The 18,631-nt window shown below is 34.2% G+C and overlaps 2 protein-coding genes across 7 annotated transcripts in view; one reads left to right on the forward strand and one right to left on the reverse strand.

Moving 5' to 3' along the window:
* Positions 1–13,551, forward strand: part of LOC103123486 (trifunctional nucleotide phosphoesterase protein YfkN-like) — a 29,379-nt gene extending 15,828 nt beyond the window's left edge. Inside the window, 5 exon segments of the mRNA XM_007534139.2 lie at positions 439–604; positions 2,322–2,469; positions 3,346–3,532; positions 4,824–5,020; positions 13,404–13,551. Coding sequence (XP_007534201.2) covers positions 439–604; positions 2,322–2,469; positions 3,346–3,532; positions 4,824–5,008 — 686 coding nt within the window. The 3' untranslated portion in view covers positions 5,009–5,020; positions 13,404–13,551.
* The window catches only part of RNF180 (ring finger protein 180), a 165,810-nt gene continuing 158,008 nt past the window's right edge, over positions 10,830–18,631 (reverse strand). For all 6 annotated transcript variants that reach the window (XM_060191284.1, XM_060191287.1, XM_060191283.1 and 3 more), the window contains one exon: positions 10,830–11,858. In XM_060191284.1, coding sequence (XP_060047267.1) covers positions 11,659–11,858 — 200 coding nt within the window. In that variant the 3' untranslated portion in view covers positions 10,830–11,658. The remainder of the gene's footprint in view (positions 11,859–18,631) is intronic.

Below are 18,631 nucleotides of genomic sequence, written 5' to 3' on the forward strand. Positions count from 1 at the left end.
ATAGACATTTGTGGATGTACTTCCTAAAAGTGAGACTTGTTAAGCATTAGAATTTTTTTTCCTAAACAAGTCTTTGGAATTACTCTCTGTGGAAATCTTTAAACACAAATTATCTTTGCATTGGTATGCCTTCAGCAGGATATTATCAGAAAGTAGGGGGAGAGCTAGTTCACTTTTTCATTTCTAATGTTCTGTTATTAAAGAGAAAAATCATGACTAATATGAAAGTAGCATCATTCAAAAATGAATGTGCCACATTATCAAGGTTAAAGTAACCTAAGGAAAAGCAATAGAAACATGAGTTAGGGCGTGGAAAACCAAGACAGAGAACTTTTGTCATAGTGGTGCCTATTCTGAACATAATATTGAGTCATAAAGGTCATATTTTACAGATGAAATTAAATCAATATCTGAATTTTCTCTCTTATATTACTATAGGTACTCTCCGATCTAATAGAATACACCCAGTGGGGAATTTCACTTTATATGATCTTGTGTCAGTCCTTCCTATGGTTGACCCAGTTCTAGTTGTCAGAATAACAGGTGCACAGCTTCATGAAGCACTTGAAAATGGAGTTTGCAAATACCCAGCTCTAGATGGGAGGTATGCACGTATAAAATGTCTTTACGAACTGATATATTTACCATGTATATCTCTGTGTAATAGAACCAAAAGAAAACTCTGAATTTTAAGTGTGCTTTAACATTTTTAATTTAAGTTTACTTATAAACCTTCAGTGTTTTGGTGAACAATATTTGGCAAAATACTGGTCTGTAAAGGATTATACCTTTTAAACATAAGGATTATTTTTAGTTGTTTATAGGTATATTTGAATAAGTCCTAAATTTCAATCATTAAGTACCTCCAAATGCTTTTACTTCTTTCTTTGCTTCTTTTTAAATTTTTAAGACTTTATTTATTTATTGGATAGAGACAACTGGATACAGAGGGAAAGGGGTGATAAGAGAAGTGAAAAAAACCTGCAGCCCTGCTTCACCGCTCTCAAAGCCTTCCCACTGCAGATGGGGGCTAGGGGCTCAAACCCAGATCCTTGCACACTGTAACATGTGCGCTCAACCAGGTGCACCACCACCCAGCCCCCATTCTTTCTTATATGAGAGATACTACTATGTTGTCTGAATTTATACCAAATCCTAAGTGTAGAATGGTTAGGAAAATTAGTCTGAGGTGGTAGGTTTAGGGAGTAGAGTGCTTTTTTTTTTTTTTTTAAATCTCCTCTAACTCTTAAACAAAAAAACATTTGCCAAGGCAATAATTAAATTATCATAAATACATACATAATAGATAGATATCTACATCACTATAATGTAGAATATCATTATGTATAGTTACTGTATTTGAGGAGTTAACGAGGTTGAAAAAGGAGTGGAACTAGCATCTGGAAAACTTAGAAAAACCTTTTATACATTGTCACTTAAATTTTCCCTAAATTGTTACTGAGATCTCAGTCACATACCATTAGTTCAAAGTGCATACTTCTGTTTTAAGGATGTTTAGTATTGTGAAGTTGTAATCACAATCATTTAGAATGAAAAATACAATACAGATTTATACTTTTAAATAAGTATAAACCTCACTACAGCCATCACCAAATATCTTTCTTTAAAAAAAATCTTATTTATTCATTTTTTCAATGAATAAGAGATACAGAGAGAAAGCTACAGAGAGACCAGAGCACTAATCATCTCTGTGGTGCTGGGGATTGAACCTGGCACCTTAGAACCTCAGGTATGAAAGTCTTTGTACAACCATTATGCTGTCTCCCCAGCCACACTACCAAATAAAGTGTATATAACCACTAAATAAAACGTGCAAGCACCAAATAAAGCATACATTAATATACTTCTATTTGTATAACATACACTTTACTCTCAAAACATAGATTATGACTATTAGCATTACTAATGCATAAGATCCTATATATGGACAGAAACTCTGAATGGAGTAGGGTGGAGGCAGAGGAGAGGCAGAAAGTACTTAAGTATTTTCAAGCCTTGCTATCAGAAGCTGCTTTTCCTGGGCACTGTGCTTAGTCTCTAAAGCACACCCCTCTTTTTCTAGGCCTCGAAAGGTGGGCAAGTCTTAAAGCCTTATTAAGTAGGAGGTTCTAAAATATTTTCTCTTTTCTTGCACCCCTCCCCCATTCAGTTCATCTGGTGACTCACTCTGTAAAGAGAAGCATCTCTGCTTTTTCAGTTTAGCATGATAAAATGTACGCATTTAAATTGTGATGTTTTATCCTGCCTACTATTAACATGTAGTTTATACTATTATCTTGGAATGTGCTTTTAATTTTTAGATTTCCTCAAGTTGCTGGAGTAGAATTTGGATTTGATCCAGATGCAGAACCAGGACACCGAATCTTAAGAGATACTGTGAAAGTCCAAGGACAATACTTACAGAGAAAAAAGGTTTATCTGCTTGCTATTAAGGAGTACATTGCAAATGTGAGAATAATTTTTGAAATGTTTCGGATCAAGTCATTGTCTTAACACATGCGTTTATGTACATGCACACATTCACATATGCTTGAAAATACGGATATAAGATTTACTTATTTTCATGAGAGGGAAGGAAGGCAAGAGAGAGACTGACTAACCAGAGCATCAATTTTTGGAAGATATGGGTGCTAGCGATCTAACCTCTCACATTTGGGGCCACACATACTTTTCTTTAGATGATTTCAGACCCTCGGTGTTTAAATAAATGTTTTCTGTTGTGGTTTTTTTGGGTCATGAATTAGACTTACCTTATATGCAATTATGATTTTATTAAATTTTTCATATTATGAGATTTAAATAAAGTCCAAAATTCATGCCATTCTCTAAATGACTGGCAAGAATAGTGTGACGAAACAACTACCAATGACATGCTATCATAGACTACTGAACCAAGCACATCTGATAGGCATAAAGTTATATTTTCAATTATATATACATTTTATATATAATTGTTAATGTCAGTGATAGTTGCATCACTAAATCTGTAAAAACTGTTAAACTCAGTTGTCTCTTGAATACATAAATCTAAAGCACTGTAGTACACTTGTGAATGTAGAGATTCTAGAACTTCAGTGCTGACAGCCACTTAGTAGATTCACTGTTATCCATTGTGAACAACTTTATAGTCATGTTTAATGATTGCTGATAAAGGATATTATTTTGAGACTCAAGAAGTAGTACTGAAATTTAAAAGGGCTTTAATTTTATATATGAAAATGAATGGTCATTTTTTGTATGAAATTGCATTTCGGTGTCTAACATTTTTTATTTATTTATATTTCTTCACCAGAGAGGTGACATAAATGAATTTTGATATTTCAGGGAAAAGACGGTTATACTATGTTTATAAGTTGCCCTCGAGTATTTGACGCAGAAACTGCACAAGTTCTTTCTACAATAGTCATGAATCACTTTGAATCAATAAAAATTCTTCAGGGAAGGAAACCATGCCTTTCAGGTCATCGAATGAGTTTGGTTACTACTACAAGCAAATCCCCTTCACTCAGAGGTGATTATGTTTTTCAGAAGTTTTGTATCTGAAACTTTTTTTTTTAGTTGAACCCTAGATTTTGAATTATATGTGCCATTTTAAATTCATGTTTGGGGAACTATAATAAAAGCTTAACAGGATCGGAGAGATAACTCATCAGGTAGGGAATTCCGTGTCTTACTATATGTGAGACCCAGGTTTGAACATTAGCACCATATGGGATGGGAGTGTTACAGCACCAGGGCAAGTTCTAGAGTGCTCCCACCCCCACCCCCCACCACTGTGCCTGTCCTCTCCCTCTCTTTCTCTTTCTCTTTCTCTTTCTGTCTCTCTCTTTCATGAAAATGGGCTTGGGAATGGTGAAATCATACATATGTGAGGACCTGACCTTGAAAAAAAATAGACTAATAAAGACTGTCTCATGAGATGAGGCCTGAGGGAAATACAAATAATAAGGAGCCTTAAGCAAAACACATAAAAGAACAAAGAAAATTCTGAGTATTTAAATTTTTTTTTCAAAATTTTTTACTTAAACATATAACTTAAACTGTTTTTTTGGGAGTCAGGTGGTAGCGCGGTGGGTTAATCGCATGGAGCCCTCAGCTCCCTACCTGCAGGGGAGTCGCTTCACAAGCAGTGAAGCAGGTCTGCAGGTGTTTATCATTCTCTCTTCCCCCTGTCTTCCCTTCCTCTCTTCATTTCTCTCTGTCCTATCCAAGAACAATAACAATAATAATAACTACATTAGTAAAACAAGGGCAACAAAAGGGAATAAATAAATCTAAAAAAAATAAACTATTTTTATACCTCATTTCTCTGTGAACCATATTATTATGGTTTTTGCTTAATAGGTATCTTGTAAAGAAAGTATCTTCTAATTTCTACATCATAAGCATTGTAGTTATTATAGAACTCATTCTGTTTTGGTTTAGAAGTTTTACTCATTTAAGCATGTTGTTTAGGGATATTTTAAAAATTAGAAAAGAGTAAATTAATAAAGGCTTTATAACTGGTTATAGTGTTTGATAGAATAGCTTTTTTCTCAGTTCATAACTTATAATTTCTGAAAATTATAAAATTTTGATAGTGAAATACATTAATTTTTAAATCAAGAAGAATAACTTTTTTATTATAGTTATCGTTGGTATCGCTTGTAATTTTATGATTGTTCAGTTGATCATAGAAAATGAATTAAATGAAATTCTTACTGAACTGTCAGATTGATATGAATTTCAATATATGAATTCTATTAAATTTTATAATTTTATGTTGTGTCATCTGACTTCTTGACCATTTCTCTACTTTACAGCCTTGGAAGAAGCATCAGATAAATTATCATCAGTACTTGCTGTGCCTGGCATAGAAGGTCGAATTTACCATGTTTCTCAGGACACAAAACAACCTTTGCACCAACTTAGAACTGCAAGAAAACAAGGCTTCAGAACTTTTCCTACTACTAGTGATAATGCATGTGAAAATTCTGATTCTGACTGAAATACTGCATAGGTAATGCATTTCAGTAGTATCTAAATGAATCTGACAAATTAGCAAGTAATTTTTAGCATAGTAATATAATTTTGAGTATATTGTTTTAGAGTTGCTTTCAAGTCTAGGGATATTGCTTTAAAATTTCATTTGGTTCTTATAAAATTATATGGCCTTTGACTGTTATTACTATTATTCAGGAAACAATATTTATAATTTTGTGAACAAGTGATAAATAAATATATATAGTATATCTCAATATATATATTCCAGTGTTTCCAGATTAAATGACATACATGCTAACCCTTTCACTGATCTTATACTATCTTTTTTTTCTTAATCTTGCTTTGCTTTTGTATCTGAATCAAAAACATATGTGCTTTCTTTTCCATTGCTGGTTTAAGACACTATTTTCACTATTATGGCTGACTTGATTTAGAATAGGGGAAATAGATAAATGTATATATTATTTTTCATTATTTATTGTTCTGAAAATGTGATGAAGTTGTAAGATATAGCAATGGGATATTCAGTATTTTATTTTTTTAGAAGTAAACAGTATAAATTCTTGTGCGCTATTTGATCTTAGCTTTAAAATTCTAACTGGACATTTTTCTTCTGACCAGAAAGAAGTGATAGAATATCACACAATTTTAAACTGTGACAAAAATTTATTTTAGGTAGTTTTAAAACCATATTGGAACAAAGTCAGAGTAGTTTAATACTTGGATAATTGATAAAATAGTTGTCCTCCTTTTAACTTCATATCTGATAGCTTTATAATTTTGAAATTTAAATGTACCTCCTGCCTTTTCTCAGCAACAAGATGTACACAGAGGACAAGAAACATTTTTTACCTAGGGAAATAATATGTGCCTTTTCCTAACTTGTAAGAGGTAGAAGACATACTAAACTGTTATCTATATTAGAAATAGTATTAGTAATGGTGAGTTACATTTAATAGCAATGCCAATATAAGTGAAGACTTATCTGGTGGAATGAAGTAAGTTGATTCAGGTATTTACTTCATTTCCTTTTGCTATTCATTTAGTCTGAAGCAGAAATGGATGTGTTGATATACATACATACTATCTCTGATTTATCCATAATAACAGAAAAAAGAATAGAAACATTTGCTTGTAATGATAGTTTAAAAGTTCATTTGATAATCAGAAGGGAGGCAGATTCCTGAACTCTGTTTTTAAATTGAAAGAATAATATTGTTTCTAGAACTTTATTCTGAAATATGACAATATGTGATTGGTATGTAAGTGGATTTTATCATGGATTAAATTTGAATTGAGCATTCACTTGGGTAGTCACTCAAATAATATTTATCAAATACATATAGTTTTGTTGAATGCATGCATAAATGAAGTGGTCTTATTACCATTTCTATTTGTTTTTACTGGATATAGACATACTATTTTACATGAAAACTTTAGAGGTAGAGGGAAATGAAGGTGATTTATTAAAAGCAAAGGGAGCTATTTAACAAGGAAAAACTGAAATTAGAGCACAAAAAATATAAGAAATTAAGATAATATACAGATAAAAATTATATATTATCTGGCTGCTTAATTTACTATTCACATTAATCATAATTGATATTCTAAACAAATATTTTGTGATAAAAGTTATTTGGGAAAGATGACAAATTAAGATGACTTTTAAAATAGTTAATGAAGTATAAATTTCAGTTATTTGCTTCAGAAAGTAGCATGCATATTCTAAAAAATACTTATTACTTTAAAATAGTAAGTATTTTAAATTGTTAAATATTTTAAGTAAATACTTATTTTAAGAGTTTAAAATAATTAAGTGAACATTTTTGGCAAGTTTCTCAAACCCATAGTATATTGATATATTTAATATAAATTTTGGTTTTACCTCTTAAAGTTTTCCCCTAATAATTTGGAATTGATGAAGTCCATGGATATACAGTTTACTACATGCTTCAAGCTATGTTTTACTCCCCTTACTATACAACTTACTACTACATTAACTTTCATAATTCAGCCCTTAATTTATCATCCAAAATCACTGATGTGCATGAGTGGTAGGTTCTTACTGGAATCTAGGAGCAGATATTAATGAAAGTATTTATTATTGGTTGTTCAATTAGATTGCCAGGTTTTTTTAGGTTATCAGTTTTTGTGTTGACATGGAAAAGAGAGGACTGTATTAATTTAGTCACTTAGGTATATTGAAAATATTCAATGACCCAAAAAATACAAATGAATAGAAATGGGAGGCAGAATAGGTCATTAGTCCTTAGACCTTACTATATAATAGATTTAACCAGAGACTATTAAAATATCTTTATTTCTATACCAATTAAATTATAAAGAATAAATTATACTGCTGGGTAGGATTTAGTCTTAGTACTTTGAAATGTATTTATTTTGCTTTTAAGGTAACATTAATTTGCACGATTGTATGTTTTGTAAATACAATTTCACACTCTTTCCAAATATATTACTACAATGTACATACCCTCCACCAAGCACCAATATTTCTCCACTGAAGTCTGCTGAGTCTTCTTCACTCTTGTAACCCACTGTCCTCATGTCCTTTTATAATCTCAGTTCCACGATATGAGTCAGAAGATGTTGTTTGAACCCACAGCAATAAAGCTCCCTTCAGTGCTGGATTTCAAGTTAGAACCTGGATTATAATATTGCAAAGCAGTATGCTACCAAAGGGAGCGATTTCTCTGTCCCTTATTTTCATTTGACATTTCCCTTGCTTTATTTAATGATATGCTTCTATGGGTAATATGACTTTTTTTTTTTTTTTTTTGCCACTGGGGCTCAATGCCTGCATTGTGAATCCATTGCTGCTGGTGGCTATTTTTTTTTCTTTTCCAGTGAAACCATTTTGTAGTTGTCCTTCACTTCCTTACTTGCTGCATTGAGCATAAGATTTTCCAGTTCCATCCACTGTATCCCAAAGGATAGAAATATCATCCTGTTTTTATTGTGGCATTAAATTTGTAGATGGCTCTGGGTAGTATATTCATTTTGATGTTAATTCTTGCAACCCATGAACATGGAATATCTTTCCACTTCTTTGTGTCTTTTTCAATTTCCTTGAGTAGTGACTCATAATTTTCAGTATACAAGTCGTTCACTTTGTTTAGGTTTATTCCTAGATATTTTATTGTTTTTGTTGGTATAGTAAAAGGAATTGATTTCTGGATTTTTTTCTTCTTCTAACTTAGTGTTTGCATAAAGGAATGCCACTGACTTTTGAATGTTAATTTTGCAGCCTGACACCTTACTGTATTGCCTGATAATTTCCAAAAACTTGCTGGATTCTTTAGGTTTTCCTATGTATACTATCATGTTATTTGTAAATAGGGACAGTGAGACAGTCTGACTTCTTCTCTTCCAATCTGTATCCCTTTAATTCCTTGCTCCTCCCTGATTGCTAGGGCAAAAACTTCCAACACTGTGTTGAATAGCAATGGTGATAGTGGGCAGCCCTGTGTAGTACCTGATCTGAGGGGAAATGCTTCCAGTTTTTCACCATTGACTATGATGTTGGCTGTAGCTTTGCTCCACTATCTTGAGGAATTTTCCATCTATAAGCCAGTAAGGCATATATTACTTCATTACAAGTCATCTCATATGTACCTGTTGGTTTCAGTATTTTTAATATCTTTTTTAGTTCTCTTCTTTCTTACTTTTCTCTAATTCCTCCTCAATCTTGCAAATTCTGTTTTCTGTCTCAGTTATTCTGTTCTCTCGCCCCTCTGTTGTTTTCTGTAGCTCAACTATTTTGTTACCCTGTTCCGATACTGTATTAGCTTGTTCAGCTAGTTGTGCTCTTAGTTCAGCTACTTCAGCTTTCAGCTAATTACCTTGAGATAATTAGTGTTTGTTTCAGAGTTCATTTATTTCCCCATGGCTGATGATATTACTTTCAAAAGCTTTTCTCACTCCTGTAACTATTGCATCAATTAGTGTTTGGATATTGTCCTCATTTTTATGTGCTTCTACCTTTTGGGGGGAATTTATCTGAGCTTTTGTCCTGGTTTAGTACTCCATTGTTTCTTCTGGGTTTAACCATTATATTTGATATATTATGAAGTCCCTCTTTCACTATTTTTTAATCCAAACTTGCCTAGATTGACTTGTGTCTAAATAAGGTACTTAAGAGTTCACAGTTTTGAATCTTAACAGTTGTTTCAATGTTATCTCAATCCCTGAGGTGAAGCGCAGTGGTTGATAAACCTTCTTATGCTATTTATGTTCCCTGCAGGCTATGGGAGACTATGGGCTTTTTAACTATAAGTAGATTTTTTTTTTTAGCTTAATCACACACTTGTGACCAAGAGATAAAAGAGGGTAGAGGCTAGATAGCACAATGGTTATGCAAAGTGACTCCCATGTCCTGAGAGTCCAATGTCCCAGGCACAACCTCTACTCTACCACCAGCCAGAGTTTAACCAAGCAGCACTCTGGTTTCAAACTTAGGTTTCTGAATAAATCCTGATTTCTGAGGGAATTATTCATCCATTCTCCTAATTTACCAGGCAAACAATATGAAAAGGGTCCTATATACAGGCATATTTCTGGACCACTGGAAGTGTAGATTTTCTCGAGTCACCGACCAGTTCTCTGCCCACCCACCCCCCCACTATATCAGTATAGGGCTTCCCTGCTGCTATTCCAGCCCCTGAGAGGCAACAGAAATGGAGACCGCACTGTTGTAAATTGGTGAGGTGTAGGAGATCTTCTCCCTTTAGCAGTCTCTTTTTATAAAACTCAAGACCAGAGGTGGTGCATCAACTGGCAAACAGCTGGACTGGTACCATCTGACCTTCTCTGTCTATGAGCCACATATGTTTTCACTCATCTGTGGCGTGTTGGTTCCTTGAGTGATCCTAGCCTTATCTTGTTGCATTCTCAGGTGATCCTCTTTGCTACTCCTAGTTGATTTGGGAGAACAAAATACAGCTGTTGCTACTCTATATCCATTACTCTGGAAGTCAATTGAGTAGATAGTTTTAAGACAGGGAGAGCTTTGACTCTAAAGATTGTATATATACATTCAGCATCTGAATGATTGATGCATATTAACAAGTTATTAATTCTCCTCCCCACTACCAGGGGTTAAGCATTGCCAGGGATTTACATCTCCCATGAACTATTGCTTATTAATTCCATCCATGTTTGAGGAATTTGAAGATAGCTCACTGGGTGTAAAGCCCTCTACATACTGAATTAGATATTAAGTATATATTAAGCTTGAAGTCATTAAATATCTATTTAAAATTTATTATTTATTTATTGGATAGAGACAGGCAGAACTTGAGAGGGAAAGCAGAGATAGAGTAGAGATAGGGAAAGAGACAGAAAGACACCTGCAGCACTATTTCAACACTTGTGAATCTTTCCCACTTCAGGTGAAGACTGGGGCCTTGAAGCCAGGTCCTTGTGCACTGTAACATGTACACTCAACCAGATGCACTACCACCCAGCCACTCAAATATCTACTTTTAATTGTTTCTCTACAGAAACAATTTTATCTTTTTTTGAAGAGAATGTTTTTATGTGTTTCAGAGTGGCTTTTACCTTTTTGTCAACAAAAAGGTTTTTTATGTGAATTCAGTTTCTATGTGCTTTTCCATGTATATGCTGTGGATTTTTTGACAGTAGAGAGAGTGAAAAGGATACCACTCAGCTCAGCATGTGGTGGTGCTAGTGGATGAACCAAGGGCTTCTGAGGCTTTGGGCATGCAAGTTCTGAGATTTATCACTAAGCTATTTCCCCAGGCTTGGAACATTCTTTATCCCAGACATAAAATCACTTAACAATGAAAAAATTTAAAAGTCACTCTTTATTGCACTTTTATAGTATATTGACAATCTCCTAGTTAAACAATCACTAAATTAATTACATTTTGGTAATTTTACATGCATTACTCTTTTAGACTACTGAAAGTCAGTATGCTTTTAATTTCTTCTGGTGAGTAATCCTGTAATTCAAACTATGGTAATATATTTCTCTGCCTGATGGTGGTGGTCAGTCAGTGTGAGTTATTTTTGTACTTGGTATCTGTTCTTGTAATAATTAAAAATGTTGCACCAAAGCTACTATTAGGGTTATTAAAAAAGGGTAGTTAGCTTTCTTGGTAGTATAACAGGAGGGCAAAAGTAGAGATACCTAGAAATGAAAACTAAATATACCCTGCTAGATCAGTTCCCAGAGAATGTGGTTTGTCTTTAATGCACTAATATATATAATTTGCCTGAGAATGTGTGGTGATTGACTGCATCTTTTGTCAATAAAGATACTATGTACCCAAATTATCATTCCATTTTATAGTTCTACTCTTTTTAAGAAGAAGGGAAAACAAAGTCTTTACAATTAAGGTAAGTATAAAAGTGACACTGTAAAATTAGAATGCACAAATTTTAAACCAAAACTATGAAAGTAATAGTGCACTGTTGCTAAGTGCTTGATAAGCTCTTTAAAAAAGTTGAGTGTGTTACATGAAAAAATTAATAAATAAGTCCATTATTCTCTGACTTTCTATAAACACCAACAATTTACATTATAAAAACTACAAAGCACATTTGAAAAAATGTTTAAGTAGTTGCTAACTATATCATTTTTGATTGTTCAACTGTGGTAAGGTAGGAAAATTCCTAAAACGGAAAGAAAAAATAGCAAAGAAAGCAGAAAACAATGAATCCAATGACCCAGTTCACTGAATAAATATAGATGATCACCATATCCATGTCAAACCACCATCCACGGCTATCATCCTCAAAGTGTAGATAATCCATCCTATGTGCACCATGTGGGAACTGCCTTCTTGTAACGGGAGCTGCACGTCTGTGGAAACCTAGAAAATTTATGGACACATATTTTACTCATTAAATGTAAATAATGATACAAATGCCCAGATAGAAAACTATTATAAACACAACTGCCATAAACAGAACACATATTAATTTCACTGAGTGGTATATGTTTCTTTTTATTGACAGATTTTTTTCAATGACAAGACACTATCAGAAGTCACTTTTAGTTAAGGATTTTAAGGGTTGTGGTAGTTAAATCTGCATATATTAGGGAGTGAGTATGTGATCCTTGTTCTGTCATTTACTTGAAGCAAGCTATTTGGTCTCTTTAGGTACTAGTTTTTCATCTATACCATCTTATCAGTTCATCAGAAATTTTATAAGTATGGGGTGTAGTTATTTTTACTTATAAGAATATTTATTTTTTATTAAAATTTTTAAAAATATTTATTTATCTTCCCTTTTTGTTACCCTTATTGTTTTTCATTGTTGTTAGTAGCTGTTGTGTATGTCATCGTTGTTAGATAGGACAGAGAGAAATGGAGAGAGGAGGGGAAGACAGAGAGGGGGAGAGAAAGACAGACATCTGCAGACCGCCTGTGAAGCGACTCCCCTACAGGTGAGGAGCCGGGGCTCAAACTGGGATCCTTACGCCAGTCCTTGTGCTTTGTGCTACGTGCGTTTAACCTGCTGTGCTACCACCCAACTCCCTTACCTACAAGAATTTTATAAATAAAAATTTATTAGTGCCTTATTTTCATAACTTGTGTAGCAACTCTTAACTTTTGATTACCAACTTAACTTAGCCTTTATCTTGAGAACTCTGTTTAGTTATTTAAGCAAAATCCCATGAGAAAAAAACTTAGCATAATGAAGGGTATACTCAAAATCAGAGGGGAAATTAAAGAAATAGAGACCAAGAGGATTATTTAAGAGATCAGTGAAGTCAAAAGTTAGTTATGTGAAAGAATTAAAAATAATCTACTAGACTCACCAAGGAAAGAAAAAGAAAGCTATGATGAAAAACAATGAGAGAGGTGATGCCACTGATGACGGAGGGATACAAAGAATCATATAAGAACACTATTAGCTTCTCTATGCAAACTGGAAAACCCAGAGATAGACACATACTTAGAGTCATATTATCTGCCAAGTCTTAGATATCAGGACGTAAATTACCTGCAAGATGAATAGCTACTACAGAGATTGAAGCAGTAATTAAAGTCTGCTCAAGAATAAAAACTAAGGTACAGATAACTTCACTAATGGATTCTGTAAGACATTTAACGCAATAACACCTACCCTCCTCAATCCAATAATTTAATGTGGGGAAAAAAAAACATATGATATTGCTATCACTGGGATTTCTCCCCAAAGGAAGCAATTACTTGACCTAAAAAGAAAATTATAAACTTCTATCCCAGATGAATACTTATTTGAATAGACAGTTGTCTAAAGAAGATATACAGGTGGTCCAAACACATGGAAAATTACACAACTTCACTTATCATTATATAAATGCAAATTTAAAGCCACACTGAGATTCTACTTCACACCTGTGATAATGACCTATATCTTTAAAACAGGACATGCCAAGTGTTGGAAAGGATCAAGAGAAAAATGAACTCTGTTACATGGTTGGAGGGAATGCAGACTGGTGCAGTTCCTGAGGAAAGCAGTATGAAGAAGAGACCTTAAATAAAAGTGGAAATACCTTATGATCCAGCAATATCACTCCTGGGTATATATATATCGAAATGACTTGAAAACACTAATTGAAGAGCAAATGGATTGAACAGGTCAATCACTAGTGTCAAAACTGAAGTGATTATTAAAAAAAAAATCACAAGAATAAATGCCCAGGTCTACATGGCTTTATTATTATTTTATTTTTTATATTTATTTATTTTCCCTTTTGTTGCCCTTTTTTATTGTCATTGTAGTTACTGAAGTCATCATTATTAGACAGGTCAGAGAGAAATGGACAGAAGAGGGGAGGACTGAGAAGGGGAGAGAAAGACACCTGCAAATCTGCTTCACTGCCTGGGAAGCGACTCCTCTACAGGTGGGGAGCTGGGGAGCTGGGGCTCGAACCAGGATCCTTACTCCAATCCTTGCACTTGGTGCCACCTGCGCTTAACCCACTGAGCTACCGCCCAGCTCCCTACATGGCTTTATTAACGAATTCTACGAGACTTTCTAAGAATAAAGAAACACTATTCTTTTTAAACTCTTTAAAAACAAAAGTGGAATGGGGCGAAGACTCCAAAACACATTCTATGAGGCCATTACTCTGACTCACAAAGAAGAGAATGATCCTTTCTCACATAATATGAATCATATTCACTACCAAAGGCCATAAAGTAGGCTCTATTTTTTTTTAAAGTTTATTTTGGAGAAAGACTACCAACAATTATTTACTTTTGCAATTTTAGAAAGCTGTACAGTGATTATAGTGGGCATTCAACATGTTTTTTGTTTTTGTTGAATGAACAGATGAGTGCCTGAATATGTAAGAATAAACTTTAAAGAATAGAATATTTTGAGAAAGTTTCAAATCAGGTGTTTCATGTATTTTCATCAGCAAATGAACATTATCATGAATATATGTAAGGTATGCTTTGTAGTTCTTATGAAAAAATACTTAGAGGCTAATGCACAGAATTCTGAAATCAAGATTAAAAAGTTTTGTCCCGTCCTTTGATCCTTTGTACACGAAGGGACAGACAAAAGGTTGAAGCACAGAGCTTTACTGCTTTGTGTTCTTCATATTACGTAAGAATTATGCTGTGTCAAAAGTTGATTGATATAAATAGGCCTGAGCAGGGGTGGAGTGGTATTTTTATACGTACAAATAGGTATAGAGTTATTCTGTTAATATACTTGAAATGTGAATGCAAAATTAATTCTTAAATTTAATTTTTATCTACTATATCTTAGGATCCCAGAGATGACTGAACTTATACTGCACAACTAACTTTTTATATATTGAATACAACTGAAAAATGTTGCAGAGTATTTACAATTCTATAATAGCTGTTTTCTTTATCTTCATATAGCTTATAAAATTATCAGTCTTGATTATTTAGTTCTTAAATGTTTTATTTCTGAAATCAGGTAAAAAGTGAATACCATGGTTTTAGAGAGAGAGTATTTTTATGGTACACACACACATATATATCAAAATCCCCTTTTTAATAATTTTAGTAGGTGATTGGAGGTAGAAGTCCAACCATTACCACTATTTCCAAAACTTATTTTATTTAAGCAGTAAATCCCTAACTCCCTTTTTAAAAATATTTTATTTAGCTAGGGAGACAGCATAATTGCTATGCAAAATATTTTCATATCTGAGGCTCTGAGGTCCCAGGTTCAATCCTTAGCATCATCATAAACCAGAGCTAAGCAGTGCTTTGGTATCTCTCTCTTTCATTAAAATAAATAAATAAAATATTTATTAATGTTAATGAGAGAGAGACAGAGAAATAGAAACACAGAGACCAGACTACCAATAAGTTCTGGTTTGTGGTGGTGCTGGGAACTGAACCTGGGACTTCAGAATCTCAGATATGAAAATATTTTGCAAGTCATTTTATTATTTTTATTTATTGGGTAGTGACAACCAGTAATCAACAGGGAAGGGGCTAATAGGGAGAGAGAGAGAGAGAGAGAGAGAGAGAGAGAGAGAGAGAGAGACACCTGCAACCCTGCTTTGTCACTCGCAAAGCTTTCCCCTTGCAGGTTGGCACTGGGGGGCTTGAACCTTTGTCTTTACATATTGTAAAATGTTCTCAACCAGCTGTGCTACCACTTGGCCCCCCTGTACTGGGAATTTTTAACTCATATTTAGTTTGCTGGTATATTTTGAGTTAATTTTTGTATGTCACATACTTCAACAACACTGTTTCATGCTTTATAATACTATTTGTGAGAAAAGCAACACTGACACTAAACAAAAACATGTTTTTAAGAACTTGCTTTCATTTTTTAAAGATAGAACTATAAATACATTTTTATTTTAATTTATTTTTCATTATCTTTATTTTTGGATAGAGACAGCCAGAAGTTGAGAGAAGTGGGAGACAGAGAGGGAGAGAGACAGAGAGACACCTGCAGCCCTGCTTTACCACTTGTGAAGCTTTTCCCCTGCAGGTGGGGACCAGGGGCTTGAATCCAGGTCCTTGCACACTGTAATATGTGCACTTAACCAGGTGTGCCACCACTTGGCCCCAGAACTGGCCTTTCATTGTAAGTTGTTTTGCTTAAAAGACAGTTTCTAAAAATCTGATGATTTAAGTACTCTTACTATATGTGGTATGAGGTTGGGCTCTTAATTTTTTTCTTTTTTTCACCTTTACTACTCCAGAGTGACTTTTCCAGATAGGCAAGAGTGAGACAGAAAGGAAGCAAGCAACTCAATATATAAATATATATTATAACTATTTATATCCAACATTGAGAATTTTTTCCACAGGCCAAAATTCAATGTTTTTCTTTCACTACCATAATCCTAGAGGGAGAAAGAATAAGGAACCTTCCAAAGGAGGGGATGGGATATGGAACTCTGGTGGTGGGAATTATATGGAATTGTACCCATCTTATCCCTCCCCCACAAAAAACCTCCATTAATTCAAAAGGCACATATGTGCCGCTATGTTGATAGCTGCTTTATTCCCAGTTAAGTAATAGTGGATCAAGCAGCCTAAATCCCCATTGACTCACAACTGGATGAAGACATGTATTTAAAGAAATACTACAGTGTAATTAAAAATATGTAATTTTGTGTATTCTGGGACAAAATGAGTGGAACTAGAGATGACTGTGCTTAGTGATGTTAAGTAATGAAGTGAGGCAACCACCAGATGACTTTGCTCATATGTGGAATATAGGCAATAAAAACACGTGAACTTGTCAAGAAAACATTAAAAAAGGGAACTGTCTTCATGGAGGAAAAGAACCTAAATTGGGGGTGAGAGTGTTTTGCAGACACCTACTATGGGGGGATTAGAAATTGTACCCATGTGTCAACAACTTTAGTATAAACTAGAACCCACCACCCCAAATAAAATGATAAAAGGAAAAAAAATTATGAGAACTATGATAGGTCTCTTGGGGGGGGTCTGAGGTAGGGAGAGGGTAGGATCAGAATTTTGGTGGTGGGTGGGGTGTGGAACTATATACCCCTGTAATCTTAGGAATCTTGTAAACCATCATTAAATCACTAATAAAAATAGGGAAAAAAAGAGTAAGGTTATAAATTAAAAAGGAGACACTGTGGTGAGTACCACAGAAATATAGAGATACTATTATGAATACCTATATTCTAATAAATTGGTTAAACTAGAAGCAGCAGCTAAATTTTCTTTTTTTTCATTGTTGTTGTAGTTATTGTTGTTATTGATGTCACTGTTGTTAGGTCAGACAGAAATGGAGAGAGGAGGGGGAGACAGAGTGGGAGAGAAATACAGACACCTGTAGACCTGCTTCACCACCTGTGAAGCGGACTCCCCGGCAGGTGGGGAGCCGGGGGCTCGAACCCGGATCCTTATGGTCCTTGCGCTTCGGGATACTTGCGCTTAACTGCTTTGAGCTACCGCCTGACTCCCAGCAGCTAAATTTTCAAGACCGATTAATCAATAAACAGAAAATCAGAAAAAGATGGATCACATTTATAGAAATTTAAACATTACAATGCATTTCTCCCAAAAGACAGCTTGCCTGGTGAAGGTACTAGATATTCACAGATTTAATACTTATTATTTTAAAACTCTTGAAAGATATACAAAAGTAGAAAGTATTTTCAAACTTATTTACAATATGTAAACCCTTGATACCAAAATCAGACAAGATAATTTATGAAGAAAAAAATAAAAAAATTACAGGTCAACATCTGATAAACAGAGAAGAAAAATTCTTAACAAAATAATAGTAAATGAATTCAACAATACTTTAAAGGGTCATTCACCATCAGCAAGTAGGATTTATTTCACTGATGCAAACATAGTTTAACCCCACACAAATCAAACAATGTGATATAATACATAAAAAGTCAGAATAAAAGTCATAACATTTCAAAAGAGATTTTTGACGTGTCAGTATTCATTTGTTATATAAACTCCCAATAATATGGATATAGAATAGATGTACATCAACAAGATAAAGGTCATCTCTGAGAAATCCACAGCTAACAATACACAAAATTCTGAAAGCTACTCTTCTGAGACAAGCAACAAGACAAGGATGCCAGTTTTATGATTACTATTCAACATGGTATTATAAGTCCTAGTAATAGAAATTAGACAAGAGAAAGGTCACGGAATTGGAAGAAGTAGAACTGCCATTATTTGCTGATAAGATATTAAATATAGAAGACCCTGTTGTCATCAGACACTATTATAAATAATGCCAAAAATTTTTTTTTTTTTTGCCATCAGGGTTATTGCTTGGGTTCAGTACCTGCACAGCAATTCTATCACTCCTGGTGCCTATTTTTTCTTCCTCCCTTTCCTTTCACCTCCCCCTCCCCTCCCCCTCCTCCCCTCCCCTCCCCTCCTCTCCTCTCCTCTCCTTTCCTTTCTTTCTCTCCTCCCTTTCTTCCTTTTTTTTTTTTTTTCCTTCAGGGTTATCGCTGGGGCTCAGTGCCTGCATTACAAATCCACTGCTCCTAGTAGCCATCTTTTTTCCACTTTCGTTATTGCTGCTGTTATTGTTGTTGCTGCTGTTGTTTTTGGATAGGACAAAGAGAAATTGAGAGAGGAGGGAAAAACAGAGATGGGGAAAGAAAGACACCTGCAGAGCTGTTTAACTGCCTGTG

The sequence above is a fragment of the Erinaceus europaeus genome, chromosome 5 (genome assembly GCF_950295315.1).
Source record: "Erinaceus europaeus chromosome 5, mEriEur2.1, whole genome shotgun sequence".
Classification (NCBI taxonomy): domain Eukaryota; kingdom Metazoa; phylum Chordata; class Mammalia; order Eulipotyphla; family Erinaceidae; genus Erinaceus; species Erinaceus europaeus.